Below are 19,917 nucleotides of genomic sequence, written 5' to 3'. Positions count from 1 at the left end.
CCAATCCGAAAGAAGGCAGGTGTTGACAGATGTGAAAATTACCGAACAATCAGTTTAATAAGCCACAGCTGCAAAATACTAACACGAATTCTTTACAGACGAATGGAAAAACTAGTAGAAGTCGACCTCGGGGAAGATCAGTTTGGATTCCGTAGAAATACTGGAACACGTGAGGCAATACTGACCTTACGACTTATCTTATAAGAAAGATTAAGGAAAGGCAAACCTACGTTTCTAGTATTTGTAGACTTAGAGAAAGCTTTTGACAATGTTTACTGGAATACTCTCTTTCAAATTCTAAAGGTGGCAGGGGTAAAATACAGGGAGCGAAAGGCTATTTACAATTTGTACAGAAACCAGATGGCAGTTATAAGAGTCGAGGGACATGAAAGGGAAGCAGTGGTTGGGAAGGGAGTAAGACAGGGTTGTAGCCTCTCCCCGATGTTATTCAATCTGTATATTGAGCAAGCAGTAAAGGAAACAAAAGAAAAATTCGGAGTAGGTATTAAAATCCATGGAGAAGAAATAAAAACTTTGAGGTTCGCCGATGACATTGTAATTCTGTGAGAGACAGCAAAGGAGTTGGAAGAGCAGTTGAACGGAATGGATGGTGTCTTGAAGGGAGGATATAAGATGAACATCAACAAAAGCAAAACGAGGATAATGGAATGTAGTCAAATTAAGTCGGGTGACGTTGAGGGTATTAGATTAGGAAATGAGACACTTAAAGTAGTAAAGAAGTTTTGCTATTGGGGGAGCTAAATAACTGATGAAGCTAAATAACTGATAGAAGCTTTCGAAATGTGGTGCTACAGAAGAATGCTGAAGATTAGATGGGTAGATCACATAACTAATGAGGAATTATTGAATAGGATTTGGGAGAAGAGAAGTTTGTGGCACAACTTGACCAAAAGAAGGGATCGGTTGGTAGAACATGTTCTGAGGCATCAAGGGATCACCAATTTAGTATTGGAGGGCAGCGTGGAGGGTAAAAATCGTAGGGGGAGACCAAGAGATGAATACACTAAGCAGATTCAGAAGGATGTAGGTTGCAGTAGGTACTGGGAGATGAAGAAGCTTGCACAGGGTAGAGCAGCATGGAGAGCTGCATCAAACCAGTCTCAGGACTGAAGACCACAACAACAACATATGTCTAAGAAGGGTCCTGAACATAAAAATATCGGCCGGCCAGTGTGGTCGTGCGGTTCTAGGCGCTTCAGTCTGGAACCGCGTGACCGCTACGGTCGCAGGTTCGAATCCTGCCTCGGGCATGGATGTGTGTGACGTCCTTAGGTTAGTTACATTTAAGTAGTTCTAAGTTCTAGGGGACTGATGACCACAGATGTTAAGTCCCATAGTGCTCAGAGCCATTTGAACCATAAAAATATCGATATGACATCTGTTGCGAAAAGTCACATTTACTACTAACAAGGGCACCATACGAACTTCGCCCCACCGACTTGATTCATTTGGACAGAATGCAGAGGGCGCATGTGAAAATGAAGCTGAGAGGGCGCATGTGAAAATGAAGCTGCAAGGAGTGCAGTTTTCAAGCGATGAGGGCTTGGGACAACAAGTGTGCCTTACTTCTTACAGAAACTTGGGAGAACCGGGTTAGGGATTGGTTCCGGAGGATGGACAGGTGTTCAAAGTGGCGGACATTACTTCGAAAAATTTAAATAAAAAAAACTGTATTGCAAAACGTCCCTAGTATCCTTGTATAGCTTTGGAAGATTCACTTTGAGAAAAATTTTCATCAGCTAGGCCAACGGCCTTGCCGCAGTAGTAACTCCGGTTCCCGTCAGATCATCTGTCGAGCAGGGCTAGCACTGGGATGGGCCACCGTCCAGGTCTGCAGGCTGCTGTCGGCTGCACTCGGCCCTCGTCAGGCCAACTGAGGAGCTACTCGACTGAGCAATGGCGACACCGGTCAAGAAAGCTGGCAACGGCTGGGGGAGTGCTGCGCCTCTCTCTATCCGCACCTGGTGGTGCCTAAGGGCTGAGGGTGACACGACGGCCGGTCGGTGCCGTCGGGCCTTCGAAGCCTGTTCGGACAGTGTTCGTTTCATCAGCTGGCGAAACTCGACGAGTTTCTGTAAATCACGGGAGGAGATTATCTTAAGGTGTACCATCTTACCAAAAGTATACAGACGTACTGCGGAATTCACTTCCAGATGGCACGAGAGGCGGAACCGCCTGTATAAAAAGAGATGGGGAGTATCGTTTTGTTACAGCAACAGCGGACTAGGTCGATCAGGAGACACCGCTGACTTCGAACGCGGACCAGTCACTGCATGTCGTCCCGAGTAACAAATCGACCAGGGACATTTCAACTTTTCTTTAACTGTCCAAGTCTGATGTGATTGTGGAGGGCAAACGGGACTAGAACAACCGCAGCCACACCGAAAATAGGGCCCTCACGAACTAGCGGACAGGAACCGACCAGCATTGTAGAGCGTCGTCGTAAAAATAGCGTGAAATTAGTGGAGGAAATCACTCGACAGTTCCCGAGTGCTACCAGTGGTCCAGCTGGCGCAGGGAGTTGAAGAGGACGGGGTACGATGGTCGAGCAGCCCCTCACTTCTGTAGTCAGTGCTGAGCAATGTTTGAGGTGGTGGAGCTACGCCACTGGACGGTGAACGACTTTAAGCCAGTGGTTTTGGGAGAAAAATCACGCCCGTATCGCGTGGCAGTGCCATGGAACAGGTTCGGTTAGGCAAATGGCTGGAGAACGTTACCTGCCATCGTATGTAGCACCAGAACTGAAGTGCGGAGGACGTGGTGTGCGGTAATGGGTTGTTTTTTGTGAGTCGAAATGGCTCTGAGCACTATGGGACTCAACTGCTGTGGTCATAAGTCCCCTAGAACTTAGAACTACTTAAACCTAACTAACCTAAGGGCATCACACACATCCATGCCCGAGGCAGGATTTGAACCTGCGACCCTAGCGGTCGTGCGGTTCCAGACTGTAGCGCCTTTAAACGCTCGGCCACTCCGGCCGGCTTGTGTGAGTCGGGTGTGGTCTCCTTACTGCGCTTAAGAAAACACTAAATACGGAATTATATGAACACATTTACAGCATTTCGCATTGCGTACAGAAGGGGAACAGTTTGAAGGCTACGATTCTTCCAGCGCGACATAGAGCGGCACCTGTGACACTATGGTTTGTGGACAATAGCATTCCGGAATCGGACTGGCTTGCCAAGAGTCCAGATCTGAATCCACTGGAACGCCTCTGGGATGAGTCAGAACGCCAGCTTCGCTCCAGACCGCAGCGTCCAACATCACTACCTTCTCTGATTTCCGGTCTTGAGGAAGAATGGACTGCCATTCCTCCACTGATATCGAGACATTTCATTGAAAGTGTCGCCAGCACAATTCGAGCCGTCACAAAGGCGAAGAGTGGACACACTGTCCATATTGTGTCATCTAGTAGCTGCCCCGATACTTTTGGGCAGGTAGCTTGTTTGCAGCCCTCCTGTACGTATACTAGAAATACGTATTAATTCATTCTATTATAATAATTAGGACAGTCTACACACATGATGACTGCAGTTGTGGAAGGTGCGCTACTCACCAGCTGGTGCTGCGAAGACGGCCTCTGCACCGTGGGCGCCGGAGCCTGCGGGACGGCGAAGTGCGGCGCGCCGCTAGGCGTCGGGGGCCGCGAGCCGCCTCCGGGGGCGGCCGGGGGCGGCGCGGGCGCGGGGGCGGGCACCGCCGCCGCCAGACGCTGCGCCACGATCTTCTGGCACGCTGCAGCGCAAAACCGACACACGTCAGCGCTGTAGGTTACTGCGCGAGCACAGTAGCTCGGCGCGCCGCGCGCGGCATGCCGGGAGCGACGGGATACGGGCAATCCGTTAAACTCGCTCCCAGCAGCCCTCGCGCTGAGTGCCGAGCTACGGTGCGCGCACGGCGCATCTGTACATCCACATTCGAGCTCAAAAAATGCCATTATTAGATATTTTGTTTCTTAGTTCATTTGCTTATTAAGCGCGGGGAAAATATCTTTATAGTTCTGTACGTGCTCTAAACTCCCTTATCTTTTTCTCACGATCACTATGTTAGGTATACGATAGTGGCAGGTAAACAGTTGCCCAGCCTTTCTGGAATAAACTTCTCCAAATTTACACGACAGGATTCCGGGGGAACTGCGATTTTCCTTTCTCACAGTAGATTTAAATTCCCCACCCATTTCACCGACCGTTTACGGGAGTACCAGCACACCTCCGAATTCATTCGATGTCTACTGCCAGCGCTTCCTCGTCTGACAAACCGACGTCCACGCGTGTTTCTCTTCGGGTCGTGAAAGATGTGTAAACCACACGGTGAAAGACCCGGGCTGTACGGAAGGTGCTGCAGTGTTTGCCAACCGCATCGCTAAAGGGTAGCCTTCGTCCGATTGGCTGTGTGGGGGCGGGCGTTATCGTGCAGCAGGATGATTTCGTCCAACAGTCAGAGGACAAACGGCACAACCGGTAGTGGAAAGATCCCACATCTCTTCCGCCAAAGAACTCCAAGGTGGTTCGCACAAGTTTCGGGAAGGTCACGATGGCCCCCTCCTGCTCGTCGAGTTCCTCGAGCGTGGAGCTGCGATCAATGCGCAGCGCTGCAAAGGCACTTTGCAGAAATTGCGACGAACCATCAAGTCAGAACGGCCAGGAATGCTGTCAGGTGTAATCACCCCTTTTCACGACAACGCCCGTCCGCCCCCACAAGAGCTACACTTGGGCGACTCGGTTGGGAAACTATAAGATGCTCCGTACTACACGGATCTTTTGCGGTGTGGTTTTCACTTCTTTGTCGACTTGAAGAAAGACACGCGTGGACGTCACGTTAGTCAGGAAATGCGAGAGTTGTGGATATGTGAGTGGCCGACCGCGTTCTACGAAACAGGAATTTATCGTCTCGTCTCCCAGTGGTATAACTGTCTTAACGTACGTGCTTACTGATTTATAATGAAACGATCCCACGGTCCCGCTGTGGCGGGAGCTCCGTTTTGACAGCCGTTTATATTAGGCTGCTGTATAAATTCTCAGTGTTTTTGTTTTGCGCGTTGGTGTTGTGGTTGCCATGGGTTTAGTAATCGATCATTTTTTCAGAATGAGATTTTCACTCTGTAGCGGAGTGTGCGCTGATATGAAACTTCCTGGCAGATTAAAACTGTGTGCCCGACCGAGACTCGAACTCGGGGCCTTTGCCTTTCGCGGGCAAGTGTTCTAATGACTGAGCTACCCAAGCACCACTCACGACCCGTCCTCATAGCTTCAATTCCGCCAGTATCTCGTCTCCTACCTTCCAAACTTTACAGAAGCTCTCCTGCGAACCTTGCAGAACTAGCACTCCTGAAAGAAAGGATACTGCGGAGACATGGCTTAGCCACAGCCTGGGGGAAATCTCATTCTGGAAACATCCCCCAGGCTGTGGCTAAGCCATGTCTCCGCAGTATCCTTTCTTTCAGGAGTCCTAGTTCTGCAAGGTTCGCAGGAGAGCTTCTGTAAAGTCTGGAAGGTAGGAGACGAGATATTGGCAGAAGTGAAGCTGTGAGGACGGGTCGTGAGTCGTGCTTCGGTAGCTCAGATGGTAGAGCATTTGCCCGCGAAAGGCAAAGGCCCCGAGTTCGAGTCTCGGTCGGGCACACAGTTTTAATCGGCCAGGAAGTTTCCGATCATATTTTATTTGTAGTTCACTGCTATTCGAGTTTACATATTGTCATTTCATCATTTGGAGAAAGTAAATGGAGCTGTGGACGCTAGAAAAAAGAGTGGCAAGTGGAAAAATCGGAACATTTCGAACATGTTCTTGTGTTTGAGTTCCACGGATGGGTGACAGCGGCGAAGCCAGCCAGAAACATTTGCGCCGTGTACAGGTATAACGGCACTGGACAGAGCACGGCAAGAAAATGGGTTTCTCGTTTGAAGGAGAATCGTTTTGACATTAGTAACTCTACGTGTTCAGGAAGATCTCCGGGGTTTGATGAATATCGTTTGAACGCATTAATCCACAATGATCCACGGTGTATGAGTACCGCTTGCTCTAACAATGAGTCAACCTCACAAAAATCGGCGCTTGTCAACAACGCCGACCATTCCTATAGCCTGTATCGTTACTGGTGACTATAAATGGTGTCTTTGCGCTAACGTAACGAAAGAAAGGAATGGTTGAGCCCAAACAAAGCAGAAACTCCCCGTACAAAGAGCTGCGCGCACCCGCAGAAGATGACGTTATGTCACTGGTGGACTCTTCCTGTCACAATTGAGACGTCATGTAGGCACAGTCCAAGAACAACGACCAGGAAGACTGCATTTTGCTAGACTGACAAGAAACATTATACAGGGGTCGGTTTGGAAAGTCAATCCGCACCTACCTTATTCACATGATCTTGCGCCCTTAATTTTGCCCTTATTTTGCTCTCTGTCTCACAATCTTCACGGAACTTCCTTTCCAGATGAAAATGCACTCCGAACGAATTCTTCGCCTCAAAATCACGTGATTTCTACAATTAGAGCTGAGAAGTTACTCTAGCGTTGGCAGACTGTTGTAAAGAGAGAAGGAGAATATATTATAAATGACTCAAGTCTCTGTTATGTGTATCTGCTGTGTCCGTTAAACTTATGATAAAAAGCTACGGTCTCATGCACCAAACCAACATTACAGAGTGCGAAATATTCACCCTCCTGAAAGAGACATTCCGTATTGTGAGACAGGCGGAGTGTAATGTGGTGAGGTGTAGCACTCACTCTCCTACAGACGTGGTTCACATTGGGACAGTAGTGTATGTGGTGCACTCGCCCTCCTGAACATTTGCTATTGTAAGACAGGTATAGTGTAGTGCAGTGTAGTGTAGTGTAGTGCAGTGTAGTGTGGCAAAGTCTAGCACTCACTATGCTGGAGACGTGCTTCATATTGGGAGATGAATATACAGGGTGTTACAAAAAGGTACGGCCAAACTTTCAGGAAACATTCCTCACACACAAATAAAGAAAAGATGTTATGTGGACATGTGTCCGGAAACGCTTAATTTCCATGTTAGAGCTCATTTTAGTTTCGTCAGTATGTACTGTACTTCCTCGATTCACCGCCAGTTGGCCCAATTGATGGAAGGTAATGTTGACTTCGGCGCTTGTGTTGACATGCGACTCATTGCTCTACAGTACTAGCATCAAGCACATCAGTACGTAGCATCAACAGGTTAGTGTTCATCACGACCGTGGTTTTGCAGTCAGTGCAATGTTTACAAATGCGGAGTTCGCAGATGCCCATTTGATGTATGGATTAGCACGGGGCAATAGCCGTGGCGCGGTACGTTTGTATCGAGACAGATTTCCAGAAAGAAGGTGTCCCAACAGGAAGACGTTCGAAGCAATTGATCGGCGTCTTAGGGAGCACGGAACATTCCAGCATATGATTCGCGACTGGGGAAGACCTAGAACGACGAGAACACCTACAATGCACGAGGCAATTCTTCGTGCAGTTGACGATAACCCTAATGTCAGCGTCAGAGAAGTTGCTGCTGTACAAGATAACGTTGATCACGTCACTGGATGGAGAGTGCTACGGGTGAATCAGTTGTTTCCGTACCATGTACAGCGTGTGCAGGCACTATCAGCAGCTGATTGGCCACCACGGGTACACTTCTGCGAATGGTTCATCCAACAATGTGTCAATCCTCATTTCAGTGCAAATGTTCTCTTTACGTATGAGGCTTCATTCCAACGTGATCAAATTGTACATTTTCACAATCAACACGTGTGGGCTGACGAGAATCCTCACGCAATTGTGCAATCACGTCATCAACACAGATTTTCTGTGAACGTTTGGGCAGGCATTGTTGGTGATGTCTCGATTGGGCCCCATGTTCTTCCACCTACGCTCAATGGAGCACGTTATCATGATTTCACACGGGATACTCTACCTGTGCTGCTAGAACATGTGCCTTGACAAGTACGACACAACATGTGGTTCGTGCACGATGGAGCTCCTGCACATTTCAGTCGAAGTGTTCGTACGCTTCTCAACAACAGATTCGGTGACCGATGGATCGGCAGAGGCGGACCAATTCCATGGCCTCCGCGCTCTCCTGACCTCAACCCTCTTCACTTTCATTTATGATTTGAAAGCTCTTGTCTTCGCAATCCCGGTACCAAATGTAGAGACTCTTCGTGCTCGTATTGTGGACGGCTGTGATACAATACGCCATTCTCCAGGGCTGCATCAGCGCATCAGGGATTCCATACGACGGAGAGTGGATGCATATATCCTCGCTAACGGAGGACATTTTGAACATTTCCTGTAACTAAGTATTTGAAGTCACGCTGGTACTTTCTGTTGCTGTGTGTTTCCATTCCATGATTAATGTGATATGAAGAGAAGTAATAAAATGAGCTCTAACATGGAAATTAAGCGTTTCCGGACACATGTCCACATAACATATTTTCTTTCCTTGTGTGTGAGGAATATTTCCTGAAAGTTTGGCCGCACCTTTTTGTAACACCCTGTATAGTACTGTAGAGGTGTAGAGCACTCACCGTCCTGAATGAAGTGCTGCACAGTGTAAGAGATGTTGATGTTTCGTTTGTGGGGCGCTCAACTGCGCGGTATCAGCGTCCACTCAAAGTCCCAGTTTGGACACAGTCCAATTTTTACACAGTCCAATCTAGCCATCGTCACAAATGATGACGATGATGATGATGATGATGATGATGATGATGAAATGATGGGGACATCGCAAACACCCAAACCCCAGACAGAGAAAATCCCCAACCCCGGCGGAATCGAACCCGGGAACCCGTGATTCGCATAGTGTAAGAGAGGTATGGTATAGTGTAGTATGGTGTTGCAGAGTGTAGCACTCACTGCCTTTGAGACATAGTCTACATTGTGATTTCAGTGATGTGTACTGTAACTGTTTGGAGCACTGACCTTCCTGAATGGGGCACTCTGTACTGTGGCAGGGTGTAGGATCAACTTCCTAGAGACGTGCTTCATATTGGGAGATGAGTGTATCGTACTGTAGACGTGTGGAAGTGCTCTGTACTGAGAGACATGTAGTGTAGTGTAGTGTAGTGTAGTGTAGTGTAGTGTAGTGTAGTGTGGCAGAGTGTAGCACTCACTGTGCTGGAGACGTGGTGCACATTCGGAGATTACAGTGCTGTACTGCAGACGTGTGGTGCGCTCACCGTCCTGAATGAAGTGTATCGCACTGTGACAGAGGTGCAGTGCAGTGTAGTGTAGTGTAGTGTAGCGTGGCGTGGTACTCACCGTCCTGGAAGACGCGCTCGACGTTGAGGCCGTAGGTGGCGCAGGTCTCGTAGTAGGAGCAGCGCTTCAGGTCGGCCGCCAGCTTCCGCGCGCGCGCGTCGTCGATGACGCGCGGGTTGCTCTCGCTGATGGCGTCTGCACAGCGAGCCAAACACACGGGGTCAGCAGGCTGCGGGTCAGCGGCAGGCGGGCTGCAGTGGGGGGGGGGGGGGGGGGCGGGGGCGGGGGCGGGGGCGGGGGCGGGAGCACACAGCAGGCTGGCTGGACTCCCTGCGACTGTACGGTAGCAGACTAGCCTGGCTCTGGACGGATGCCACGGGAGAGATTGAAGAGACGTATCTCACATTGGCTGACATAAAAGGTAAAGCACCCAGAAGTGATGGGGAGGAAGGGAGGGGGGGGGGGGGGGGGGAGATGACAAAATGAAGCCGCACAGGCTGAGTTGATGGTATGTTATTTTCTTGCGGTGGCTACAAAATTTTGTGCTTGTTGCTGCTTCACATTTGATGTTTGTTCTGTGCGCTGGTGAGGTTTCTAACCGTCCTCGCAGAAGGTGGAGCCGTAGCACAGCGTCAAAATGGCGTCTACATACGACTCACGTTACAAGCAGCGTGCTCTTATTGAATTTTTGTGTGCAGAAAAAAGCAGTGGTGAACATCCAGAAACGTTTGTGTAAAGTGTACGGCGATGCTGCAGTCGATAGGAGTACAGTTGGGCCGTGGAAATGCAGGAACAGAGCTCCACGACCAGCCACGGCCACTGCTCCACATATGCTGAACCGTGCGGACGCCATTATTCGTGCTCAGAGATCCTCTATCGGGAACACGCTTTGAAGAGGACGAGAGTGTCAGTCGTACAGCGAAAACACGTCCCCGCCTACAGGACAAGAGCTTTTACCAGCAGGGACTACACGCTCTTCTACAACGTTGGGGTACGGCCATTGAATGTGGTGGAGAGTACGTAGAAAAATAGGACACTGACAAGATATGATGATGTATATTGTCACCAAATTCTGACCTTTAACAATAAACACGTTCTGAAGGAAAAAAGAATGTGGGGCATTACTTATTGATCGACCCTCGTAATAACACTTATAAAATGTATATTTGTGCAAGCATACCCTTTTTCAACGGAGCAATGCCTATTGGTATTAGCAGACTAAAAGTAAGGTAAATTAGAATGTCAGTGGTGTCTGTATCAGGATTCCGGAGCGAGTCGTTTACGAGATATCGTATCTCGACAAGTTCATGCACCGACACTTGTCTGTGCCATTCAACCTGTGTGGTTGCTGTTATACTTCCTCACAGTGTGCTTGTGTGTGTTCCTCGACTGCACTGCGACTTGCTAGTCAGACAGTGTGTGAAGGTCCAGCAGTAGGTGTGAGTGGACGCAGAAAAAGCCGACATGCTCGTGGTGTATGGGGTGTGCTGGAACAATGCGGTTCGTCCTTGTACGGTGGATACGGCAAGATATCTCAATAGACGCCAAAACTCTCGGCAGTTATTTTTCAATCTCTTCAAACAGTTATGTGAAAGTGGTAGTGGAACATCAAGACAACGTAACAGTACGAAACAGGTGACGACAGAAGAAGAAATTAATGTTGTTGCTACTGTTGCAACTGATCCGCACGACAGCTTCCGCGCAATCCCACGAGGAAGTGGCACGAGTCAGGAAAGTGTCCTACGCTTTCTCCATCCACATCACATCTCTGCCTCGATCAAGAGCTGCATGGAAACGATTACGAGAATCGTTTTAACTTCTGTAAATGGGCATTAAGACAGGATACTCCAGTTGTATCATGTATCTCCTTTAGTCATGAAGCCAATGGCCAGGTAAAGCGCCGAAACATGCACTATTGGCCTGTTGACAATCCCCGTTGGCTTTGTCAGGTGAAACGTCAGTGTCCACGGAGTGTACACGTGTGGTGGGGGACAGGACAGTTTCTCATCGACGAAACACTGAACACGCACGAGTATCGTAACATCCTAACAGACCATCTTCCAGTGGTACCAACATCGTGGCTGTCCAGCCCATAGTGCAGGAAGTACTACAGCACGTATTCATCTACGTCTACACGGATACTCCGCAAATCACACTTAAGTGCCTGGCAGAGGATTCATCGAACGACCTTCACAATGATGATGATGATGATGATGATGATGATGATGAGTCCCATACTACTTTACAGAGCGTAGGGGAGCGACTCGGGAGACCCGCGCCGCCTTACTAGGCGAGGCCCTACTGGAGGTGGTTTGCCGTTGCCTTCCTCCGACCGTAATGGGGATGAATGATGATGATGAAGACGACACAACAACACCCAGTCATTTCGAGGCAGGAAAAAACCCTGACCCCGCCGGGAATCGAACCTAGGATCCCATGCTCGGGAAGCCAGAACGCTACCGCGAGACCACGAGCTACAATAATTCTCCTTTATTCCAATCTCTCGAACAGCGGGCGGAAAAAACGAAGACTTATATCTTTCTGTGCGAGCTCTGATTCCCCTTATTTTATTATGATGGTCGTTTCTCGCTATATAGGTCGGCATCAGAAAAATTTTTTCGCATTCGGAGGAGAAAGTTGATGATTGAAATTTCATGGGAAGATTCCGTTGCAACGATAAACGCCTTTGTTGTAATGATGTGTACCCCAAATCCTGCATCGTGTCAGTGACTCTCTCTCCCCTATTTCGCGATAATATGAAACGTACTGCCCTTCTCTGAACTTTCTCGATGCACTCTGTTAATCCTGACTCGTAAGAATCTCAGGCCGCGCAGCAGTACTCCGAGAGAGTAGTGTAGTCAGTCTGTTTAGTAAATCTGTTAGATTTTCAAAGTGTTCTGCCTTCCCCCCACAACATTTTCTGTTTGTTCTTTCCAATAAAAGTTCTTCATAATTGACATTCCTACGTATTTAGTTGAATTTACGGGCTTCAGATTTGACTGATAGCACTCATGTGGATGACCTCACACTTTTCATTATTTAGGGTCAACTGCCAGTTTTCGCACCATACAGATATCCTTTCTAAATCGTTTTGCAATTTGTTTTGATCTTCTGATGACTTTACTACTCGATAAATAACAGCATCCTCAGCAAACAACCTGTCTTCTAAATCATTTATACTGATAATGAACAGCAGATGGTCTGTAACACTACCTTGGGGAAAGCCACAAATCACTTCTGTTCTACTCGACGACTTTCCGCCAATTACTACGAACTGTGATCTCTCCGGCAGGAAATCACGGATCCAGTCACATATCTGAGATGATATTCCATAAGCACGCAATTTCACCACAAGCCGCTTGTGTGGTACAATGTCAAATGCATTCAAGAAATCTAGAAATACGGAATCAGCTTGAAATCACTTGTCAATAGGACTCAACACTTCGTGTAAAGAGCTACTTGTATTTGACAAGAATGATGTTTTATAAATCCGTGTTGACTGTGTTCAATATACCGTTCCTGTGGAGGTAATTCTTAATGTCTGGACACAATTGTTTGCAAATCATAGGACTGGACGCAGAGGACCTTTACCTTGGCCGCCCTGTGCCCCCGGTTTCACGCCCATAGACGTTTTCTTTGGGGAAAGCCGCAAGACGCGATCTACAAGGGCACGGCAATGCAACGACGTATTAGCGCAGCCTACTCGGACATCTCCGCTGAAATGCCAGCACGTGTGCTGTAGTCGTTCCACACCAAAGTGGAAGCGTGTGTTGCCGGTGACGGTAGTCACTACGAGCACGAGTGATGGTCGATTGTCTCCTTCACGTTCCTCGTGTATGTACTTGCGCTGTTCTGTACTGTGAGTAACCACGATCCGCTTACCCTACTTTTAATCTGTTAAGGTCAATTGCCAATGTTCCATTTAAAAACGTGTCTAACTGAACAAAAAAATTACACTTTTTGTGTATTATACAATATGTCGATTGGCTAACAATACGAACCCCTGGCTACCAATCCATTCTGCGAATACGAAACACCGACAGCACGTTCCACTTTCGCAATATTCGCGACGCAAGTTTTAGACGATTCATCCCATACGCTCTGCCAGGCACGGTAAGAACACTCATACAGTGTGGTGGCCGTCCTACCTGTCACAGAGAACTGCAGCTGCGATCAGTTACGTGCCGGCGGCTGGTGTGTTCTTCTACCGCGACACACTGGCATCCGGCCACGTCTTGTGCGTGCTGCAGTGTAGAAGCGGCGTCTCCTATCACCCGCATTCGCTCTCCAGCGATGGGAGATTTAAAAAATCGCGAGCGTCTCGGGCGAGTGGGTGAGGAACCGGGTGGCGGTGGCGGCGGCGTGGCCCTGCTGACGCGGACGTCGCCGCACAGACACAGCAGCAGAAGGCGTTTCCGTTTCTTTTTCGCCAGGTCAGCCCGGGTCGTGGGGCGCAGCGGCGCGTGCTGAAGTACCCTCCGGAACCGGCGTTCCTCCCTGGCAGGAGTGTCTCATTCTGAGAGGAGAGGAGAGGAGAGGGAGGGAGGCGAGAGGGCGGCGACGTCTGCCCTCGATACGGCCGCTGCTGACTCCCCAGGAAGAACTCCGCCAGGCGTGTTTCACGTGCGGATCACACCAACTTCCCCCTCCGATTTGATTCATACTGACAAGATTTATAGGACACCAGTAGAACTTCAAGATACGTAAGTAGGAAGGCGCAACTCTCAACTGTTTTAGAGAAAACCGAGTGCAAAAATTTTACGCCTCGTTACATACGTTTATACAGGGTGTTTACGTAAGAGCGAGCAAAAATTTAACACGACACGGAGGATGCTCCCCTGAACAACTTGAGGTAGGAAACCTGTGGCCGGAGAAGCCAGCTTAAGGAGATAATAGGAGTAACATTACATTAGTGTGTGCTTTTTTATTTACATTTGTTACAGTTAACTGCAAATTCCATCACTGACACAATGAACGTGCCATTTGTACTGTATCTTACAAAATGTGCTGAAACTGTCGGCCATCAAACTCAGTGCAAGCATCACATCGGCGAACAAGATTCTGATGCATCCTTGCAAATATCCCTGGTGTGTTTCGAATCACATCACAGGCAGCTACAATTCTGGCAATTCCTTGCAGGAAATAAACAATACACATGTACGTGTAAACCTGTAAGCATGTTAGTTGCATATAAGCTGGAAAACAGTAACCCTAGACAAAGCGGTAGACAAGTTTACTTCCGTATCTCCTTAAGCCAGCTTCTGCGACTCCAGGTTTCCCCGCAGTTGGGCGAGTAAGCTGTTTTATAACGCTGCGTAGGACCTGGCTAACGGTAGTTTTCTTTCATTCCCACGGTCTTCTGTCAACGTGCAGTATTAATGAAATGCCTCCCAAATGTACTCTGCTGGTGCAGCCCGTTTTTTCATGCAGGCCGAGAACCTTACAAACCGACTATAAAACTGCGCTTACATCGTGAAACAGCGGGGACTGCATCGAAATTGAATAACTCGTACACCGTCAGTCCTCTGAGCCGATATTCGGTGATATGCTTCGGCATGCGTGGTAAGCGGCTGAAGTGTGTGATGACTGAGAACCGTTTACGAGTGCAATGTAAACCAAGTTTGTTTTGCAACAGACACATTGAAAAATCGTGCACATGCAAAACTTAGTTGTTCGCGACACATGGTGTACGTCGCAATAATTTCTACGACCAGTATGATACAGATTCTTGCAGTGCTCCATAGGTTACATATTATCCTTGTCAAAAATTTGGATACAATAAAATATATGATGACCATACTGATTTCATTGCCGTTCTCGTGTATGCTCTCTTTGTTTCCGATCTCCTTACGAAAAAACATTTCTCTTTTTCTTAGGGTACATATTACCTAAATAATAAATAAATCATTAAATACTGATAACTTGAACAGTCATAATAAATCTGTTGTTAGAATTACATGGTAATTACAAATTAAGAACGAGGAGCGAGATTCGATCCATGGACATCCTGCTTACGAAACCACGCTCTGCGGGCTGCTCGAATGCTTACGACCACACGAAGTAGTATGAAGGCGACTAAAGCTTTCAAACTCGATTTTCTCGAGCTGAGTCTTCCTGCTTGCATATATTGAAGTGCTAGTCGAGCCCTACTCACGGTGTGAACATGAATTAAATCGTTAACGCAAAGTTCGTACCATTTACTTCTTACTTAAACAGCGTTTCAAGGTCAGTGGCCGGATAAGACTCTCCTGAAGCAATATGATACAAGTCTGAAAAACAGTCGAAAACAACTACTTTGAAGATTTACTAGGCGTGCGTAAAACAAGAGCTATGTGCAGGGCTTTCCATTTTCGAATCGCGTGCTTGCTCGTTCGATTGTCACTAGAAACACTCTTTTTAATTTTATTTTAATTCTGTTTTGAATGTTTCCGGAGAAACTGCAAATTCTTTAAGAGGTAATAGGGTAGACTAAAACCAATAAAACATCCGAAACAACATGCGACTTTTTTTTTTTTTTGAAAGTGGTACAGTTCTTAGATTGTAATCCAAGTAAATACTGTGAGAAGACGTTAATCAAAGCGAAATGATGAAGTTAGACGTAGAGCTTCGTAAATTCCATGTCCGATTTCAATGCACTTTCGATTTCGCTGGACAAGTCTTATCAGGTCGTCCTTGCATTGCTTCCATCCATAGTTCGAACGATCAGTTCGTATCTCGTGTTTCCTTTGTGTTTGTAGACTTCACCCTTCAGCCATCCTCACAGACAAAACAAGCTGAAGGGAGCACGGGCCGTTCGGGGATCTCGTTGGTAACGAAACGTGACAATTTCTTGGAGAGTAATTCCACTTCGAGGGCGGATTCAGGGAGAAAGGGTCACGGGGGCGTGTAGAGAGAGAGAGAATCTTGGCAAAATGACAATTTTTACTTACGGCCAGCATATAATTGTGAGTTAAAAAATGCAGAAAGTCTGCTATTAACGGACTTGTGTTATGCCTTCAGTTCATTGCTTCTTGTTTCTTTTTTTCCGAATTTACGATAAAAATACAATAAAACATGACTTCGTTTATCGTTTCGTGATTGCGTACGAGATTCATGAGTTAGTGTATCGGTTTCACTCACTATGCAGGTGGACTAAAATCTTTTACACTGTCAGAAATTTCCAAAATTTCTACGGCTGCTTTCGAGCTCACACATTCACGTATATTCGGTAAATATTTGCTCTCTCTCCAGATTCTTTTCCTAGTCAGTAATGAACAGCGCTGCCACCTGTTACCATAGACAGCCTCGTACGGAGCTACAAGTTTCCATCACCCTCAGGCTTCTTACAGCCAGTACATCTGTCGCTCTACGCGCCTAGAAATTTCGGCAAAATCTTTTTCTTGGCAAATAGTACCTTCTGTCCTGTTTGGCATTTTTATTAGGAACCAGCGTATTTCAGTCACGATATAGCTGAAAGGCACAGTGAGTATCTATAAGGTATCAATATTACAAATGTGAAAATAACTCTGTCTGTCACCTTTTGACGGCTGAACCACTGAATCGAATTTGACCTAAGTTTGGCATGGAGATAGTTTGAACTCTGATGAAGACCAGAGGCTACTTATAAGAATTATAAGAATAGGTAGGGGTGATAATAGTCGATAACAGTGAATCGAGGCAGCAAAATGTCTGTTGGCAACGCACTCTTCTACTATACGTTGCACAGAAATAAGAGGTACGTCAAATCGGAAAGTAAGAAACTGTAGATCTCGAGAAGATCTACACGAAAGTCTACGACAACATATTCTTAGCTCTTACGGCTGATTCGTAATAATTTTTGTCTTTTGATCACACTTGGCACAGCGAAACCGAAAGACATCACAAAAATGGAGGTTGTGGGTGAACATATGATAACCATACGTCTCGCGGAATTTTTTGTAGATATTTTTGAGATTATGTTTTAGTCTGATACGAAGCTGTGTACCACACATTGTCTGGGCACCGTGTTGTTGTCATCAGACTCTTTACTGCGTATCGCCTTCAAATAAATAAAAAATCGGCATTGAAATCGATGCATTCGTGTCAGAGATGTGAAGCCATAGTCATGCAAAGATAATACACTTTTAATGCCCGACGTGGTGCGTTGGGGCATCGCAAGCTGTGCTTCTCTGATATTATTATTATTATTATTATTATTATTAGGAACATCTGAAAATACAAAAGTATTTCATTATCAACGTCATGTTTCGCATTTCTGTTGTTGGAAAGTTCAACTTTTTTGCGCTTAACAGCGTTCGGGAATCATCAAAGACGATTTTTTCGAGGATGTAGTGAAGTGATGCGCGGGCAGTAACTCTGAAATGCAGCGAGTGCGGAGGGAATGGGAGAGCGCTGGCTGGCACTCCGCATACGGCCTCCCTGTGTCACACAGGCGCCCTCGCACGTCTCCTATGTCGGCTTGTGGAAATGTTACGACGTGTTAATTTTGCACTAACCGTCTCACTTTCCCAAGATGCGGTTCGACATATACTGTGCGAATCGTAACGCCAACACTTCGTGTCATTCGTAATTTCCACTTGTTTACAATGCGGCTAGGATTCGACAAGCGGTTGGAGGTCGCCTGCAGAATATTCAGCCACGGTGTCTACACAGCAGTCCATAATCACGAAACTGTTACCTGTGTAGGATTTTGTGTACAACTGACCTCTCTATAATGTCCCATAAATGCTCGACGGGTGGCCAAACCATTCGCTGAAACTGCTCAGAATGTTTTGAAACCGACTGCGAACAATCGTTGCCCGGTGATATGGCTCACTGTCATCCACAAAAATTCCGTAGTTCTTTAAGAAGATGAAGTTCACAAATGGCTGCAAATGCTATCCGAGCAGCAGATAATAACCATTTCATGTAAACACAGCCCACACCGTCACGGAGCCACCGCCAACTTGCACAGTGTCTTTTGACAACCTGGGTCCACGTCTTCGTGGGGACTGCGTCACACTCGAACCCCACCGTCAGCTCTTACCGACTCGTCTGAGCAGGCCACGGCTTTCCTGTCTGATGTCCAAGCGGTACGGCCACCAGCCCAGGAGAGGCGCTGCAGGCGATGTGCTGTCAGCAGGGGCACTCTGCTGCCACAGCCCATTAACGTCTAATTTCGCCACCTTGTCCTATCGGATACGTCCTTCGTATGTCCCACATTGCTTATTCTTGGGAATAAGCTCATATTGTTAACAAGAAATGACAGTAGGGAATATATATATACACTCCTGGAAATGGAAAAAAGAACACATTGACACCGGTGTGTCAGACCCACCATACTTGCTCCGGACAATGCGAGAGGGCTGTACAAGCAATGATCACACGCACGGCACAGCGGACACACCAGGAACCGCGGTGTTGGCCGTCGAATGGCGCTAGCTGCGCAGCATTTGTGCACCGCCGCCGTCAGTGTCAGCCAGTTTGCCGTGGCATACGGAGCTCCATCGCAGTCTTTAACACTGGTACCATGCCGCTACAGCGTGGACGTGAACCGTATGTGCAGTTGACGGACTTTGAGCGAGGGCGAATAGTGGGCATGCGGGAGGCCGGGTGGACGTACCGCCGAATTGCTCAACACGTGGGGCGTGAGGTCTCCACAGTACATCGATGTTGTCGCCAGTGGTCGGCGGAAGGTGCACGTGCCCGTCGACCTGGGACCGGACCGCAGCGACGCACGGATGCACGCCAAGACCGTAGGATCCTACGCAGTGCCGTAGGGGACCGCACCGCCACTTCCCAGCAAATTAGGGACACTGTTGCTCCTGGGGTATCGGCGAGGACCATTCGCAACCGTCTCCATGAAGCTGGGCTACGGTCCCGCACACCGTTAGGCCGTCTTCCGCTCACGCCCCAACATCGTGCAGCCCGCCTCCAGTGGTGTCGCGACAGGCGTGAATGGAGGGACGAATGGAGACGTGACGTCTTCAGCGATGAGAGTCGCTTCTGCCTTGGTGCCAATGATGGTCGTATGCGTGTTTGGCGCCGTGCAGGTGAGCGCCACAATCAGGACTGCATACGACCGAGGCACACAGGGCCAACACCCGGCATCACGGTGTGGGGAGCGATCTCCTACACTGGCCGTACACCACTGGTGATCGTCGAGGGGACACTGAATAGTGCACGGTACATCCAAACCGTCATCGAACCCATCGTTCTACCATTCCTAGACCGGCAAGGGAACTTGCTGTTCCAACAGGACAATGCACGTAAGCATGTATCCCGTGCCACCCAACGTGCTCTAGAAGGTGTAAGTCAACTACCCTGGCCAGCAAGATCTCCGGATCTGTCCCCCATTGAGCATGTTTGGGACTGGATGAAGCGTCGTCTCACACGGTCTGCACGTCCAGCACGAACGCTGGTCCAACTGAGGCGCCAGGTGGAAATGGCATGGCAAGCCGTTCCACAGGACTACATCCAGCATCTCTACGATCGTCTCCATGGGAGAATAGCAGCCTGCATTGCTGCGAAAGGTGGATATACACTGTACTAGTGCCGACATTGTGCATGCTCTGTTGCCTGTGTCTATGTGCCTGTGGTTCTGTCAGTGTGATCATGTGATGTATCTGACCCCAGCAATGTGTCAATAAAGTTTCCCCTTCCTGGGACAATGAATTCACGGTGTTCTTATTTCCATTTCCAGGAGTGTATATATATATATATATATATTGAGAGGCCAATGTCAAAATACCCAGA

General features: G+C 47.9%; 1 protein-coding gene across 1 annotated transcript in view; it reads right to left on the bottom strand.

Annotated features, from left to right (window-relative positions):
• The window catches only part of LOC126109555 (centaurin-gamma-1A), a 333,594-nt gene that overhangs the window by 108,053 nt on the left and 205,624 nt on the right, over positions 1–19,917 (bottom strand). Inside the window, exons 4-5 of the mRNA XM_049914570.1 lie at positions 9,265–9,399; positions 3,578–3,756 (exon numbers count right to left, since the gene is read on the bottom strand). Coding sequence (XP_049770527.1) covers positions 3,578–3,756; positions 9,265–9,399 — 314 coding nt within the window. The remainder of the gene's footprint in view (positions 1–3,577; positions 3,757–9,264; positions 9,400–19,917) is intronic.

This window comes from Schistocerca cancellata, chromosome 12, assembly GCF_023864275.1.
Source record: "Schistocerca cancellata isolate TAMUIC-IGC-003103 chromosome 12, iqSchCanc2.1, whole genome shotgun sequence".
In the NCBI taxonomy this organism is placed as follows: Eukaryota; Metazoa; Arthropoda; class Insecta; order Orthoptera; family Acrididae; genus Schistocerca; species Schistocerca cancellata.
The sequence above is the reverse complement of the archived record's forward strand: the minus strand, read 5'-3'. Positions and strand labels throughout refer to the sequence as shown.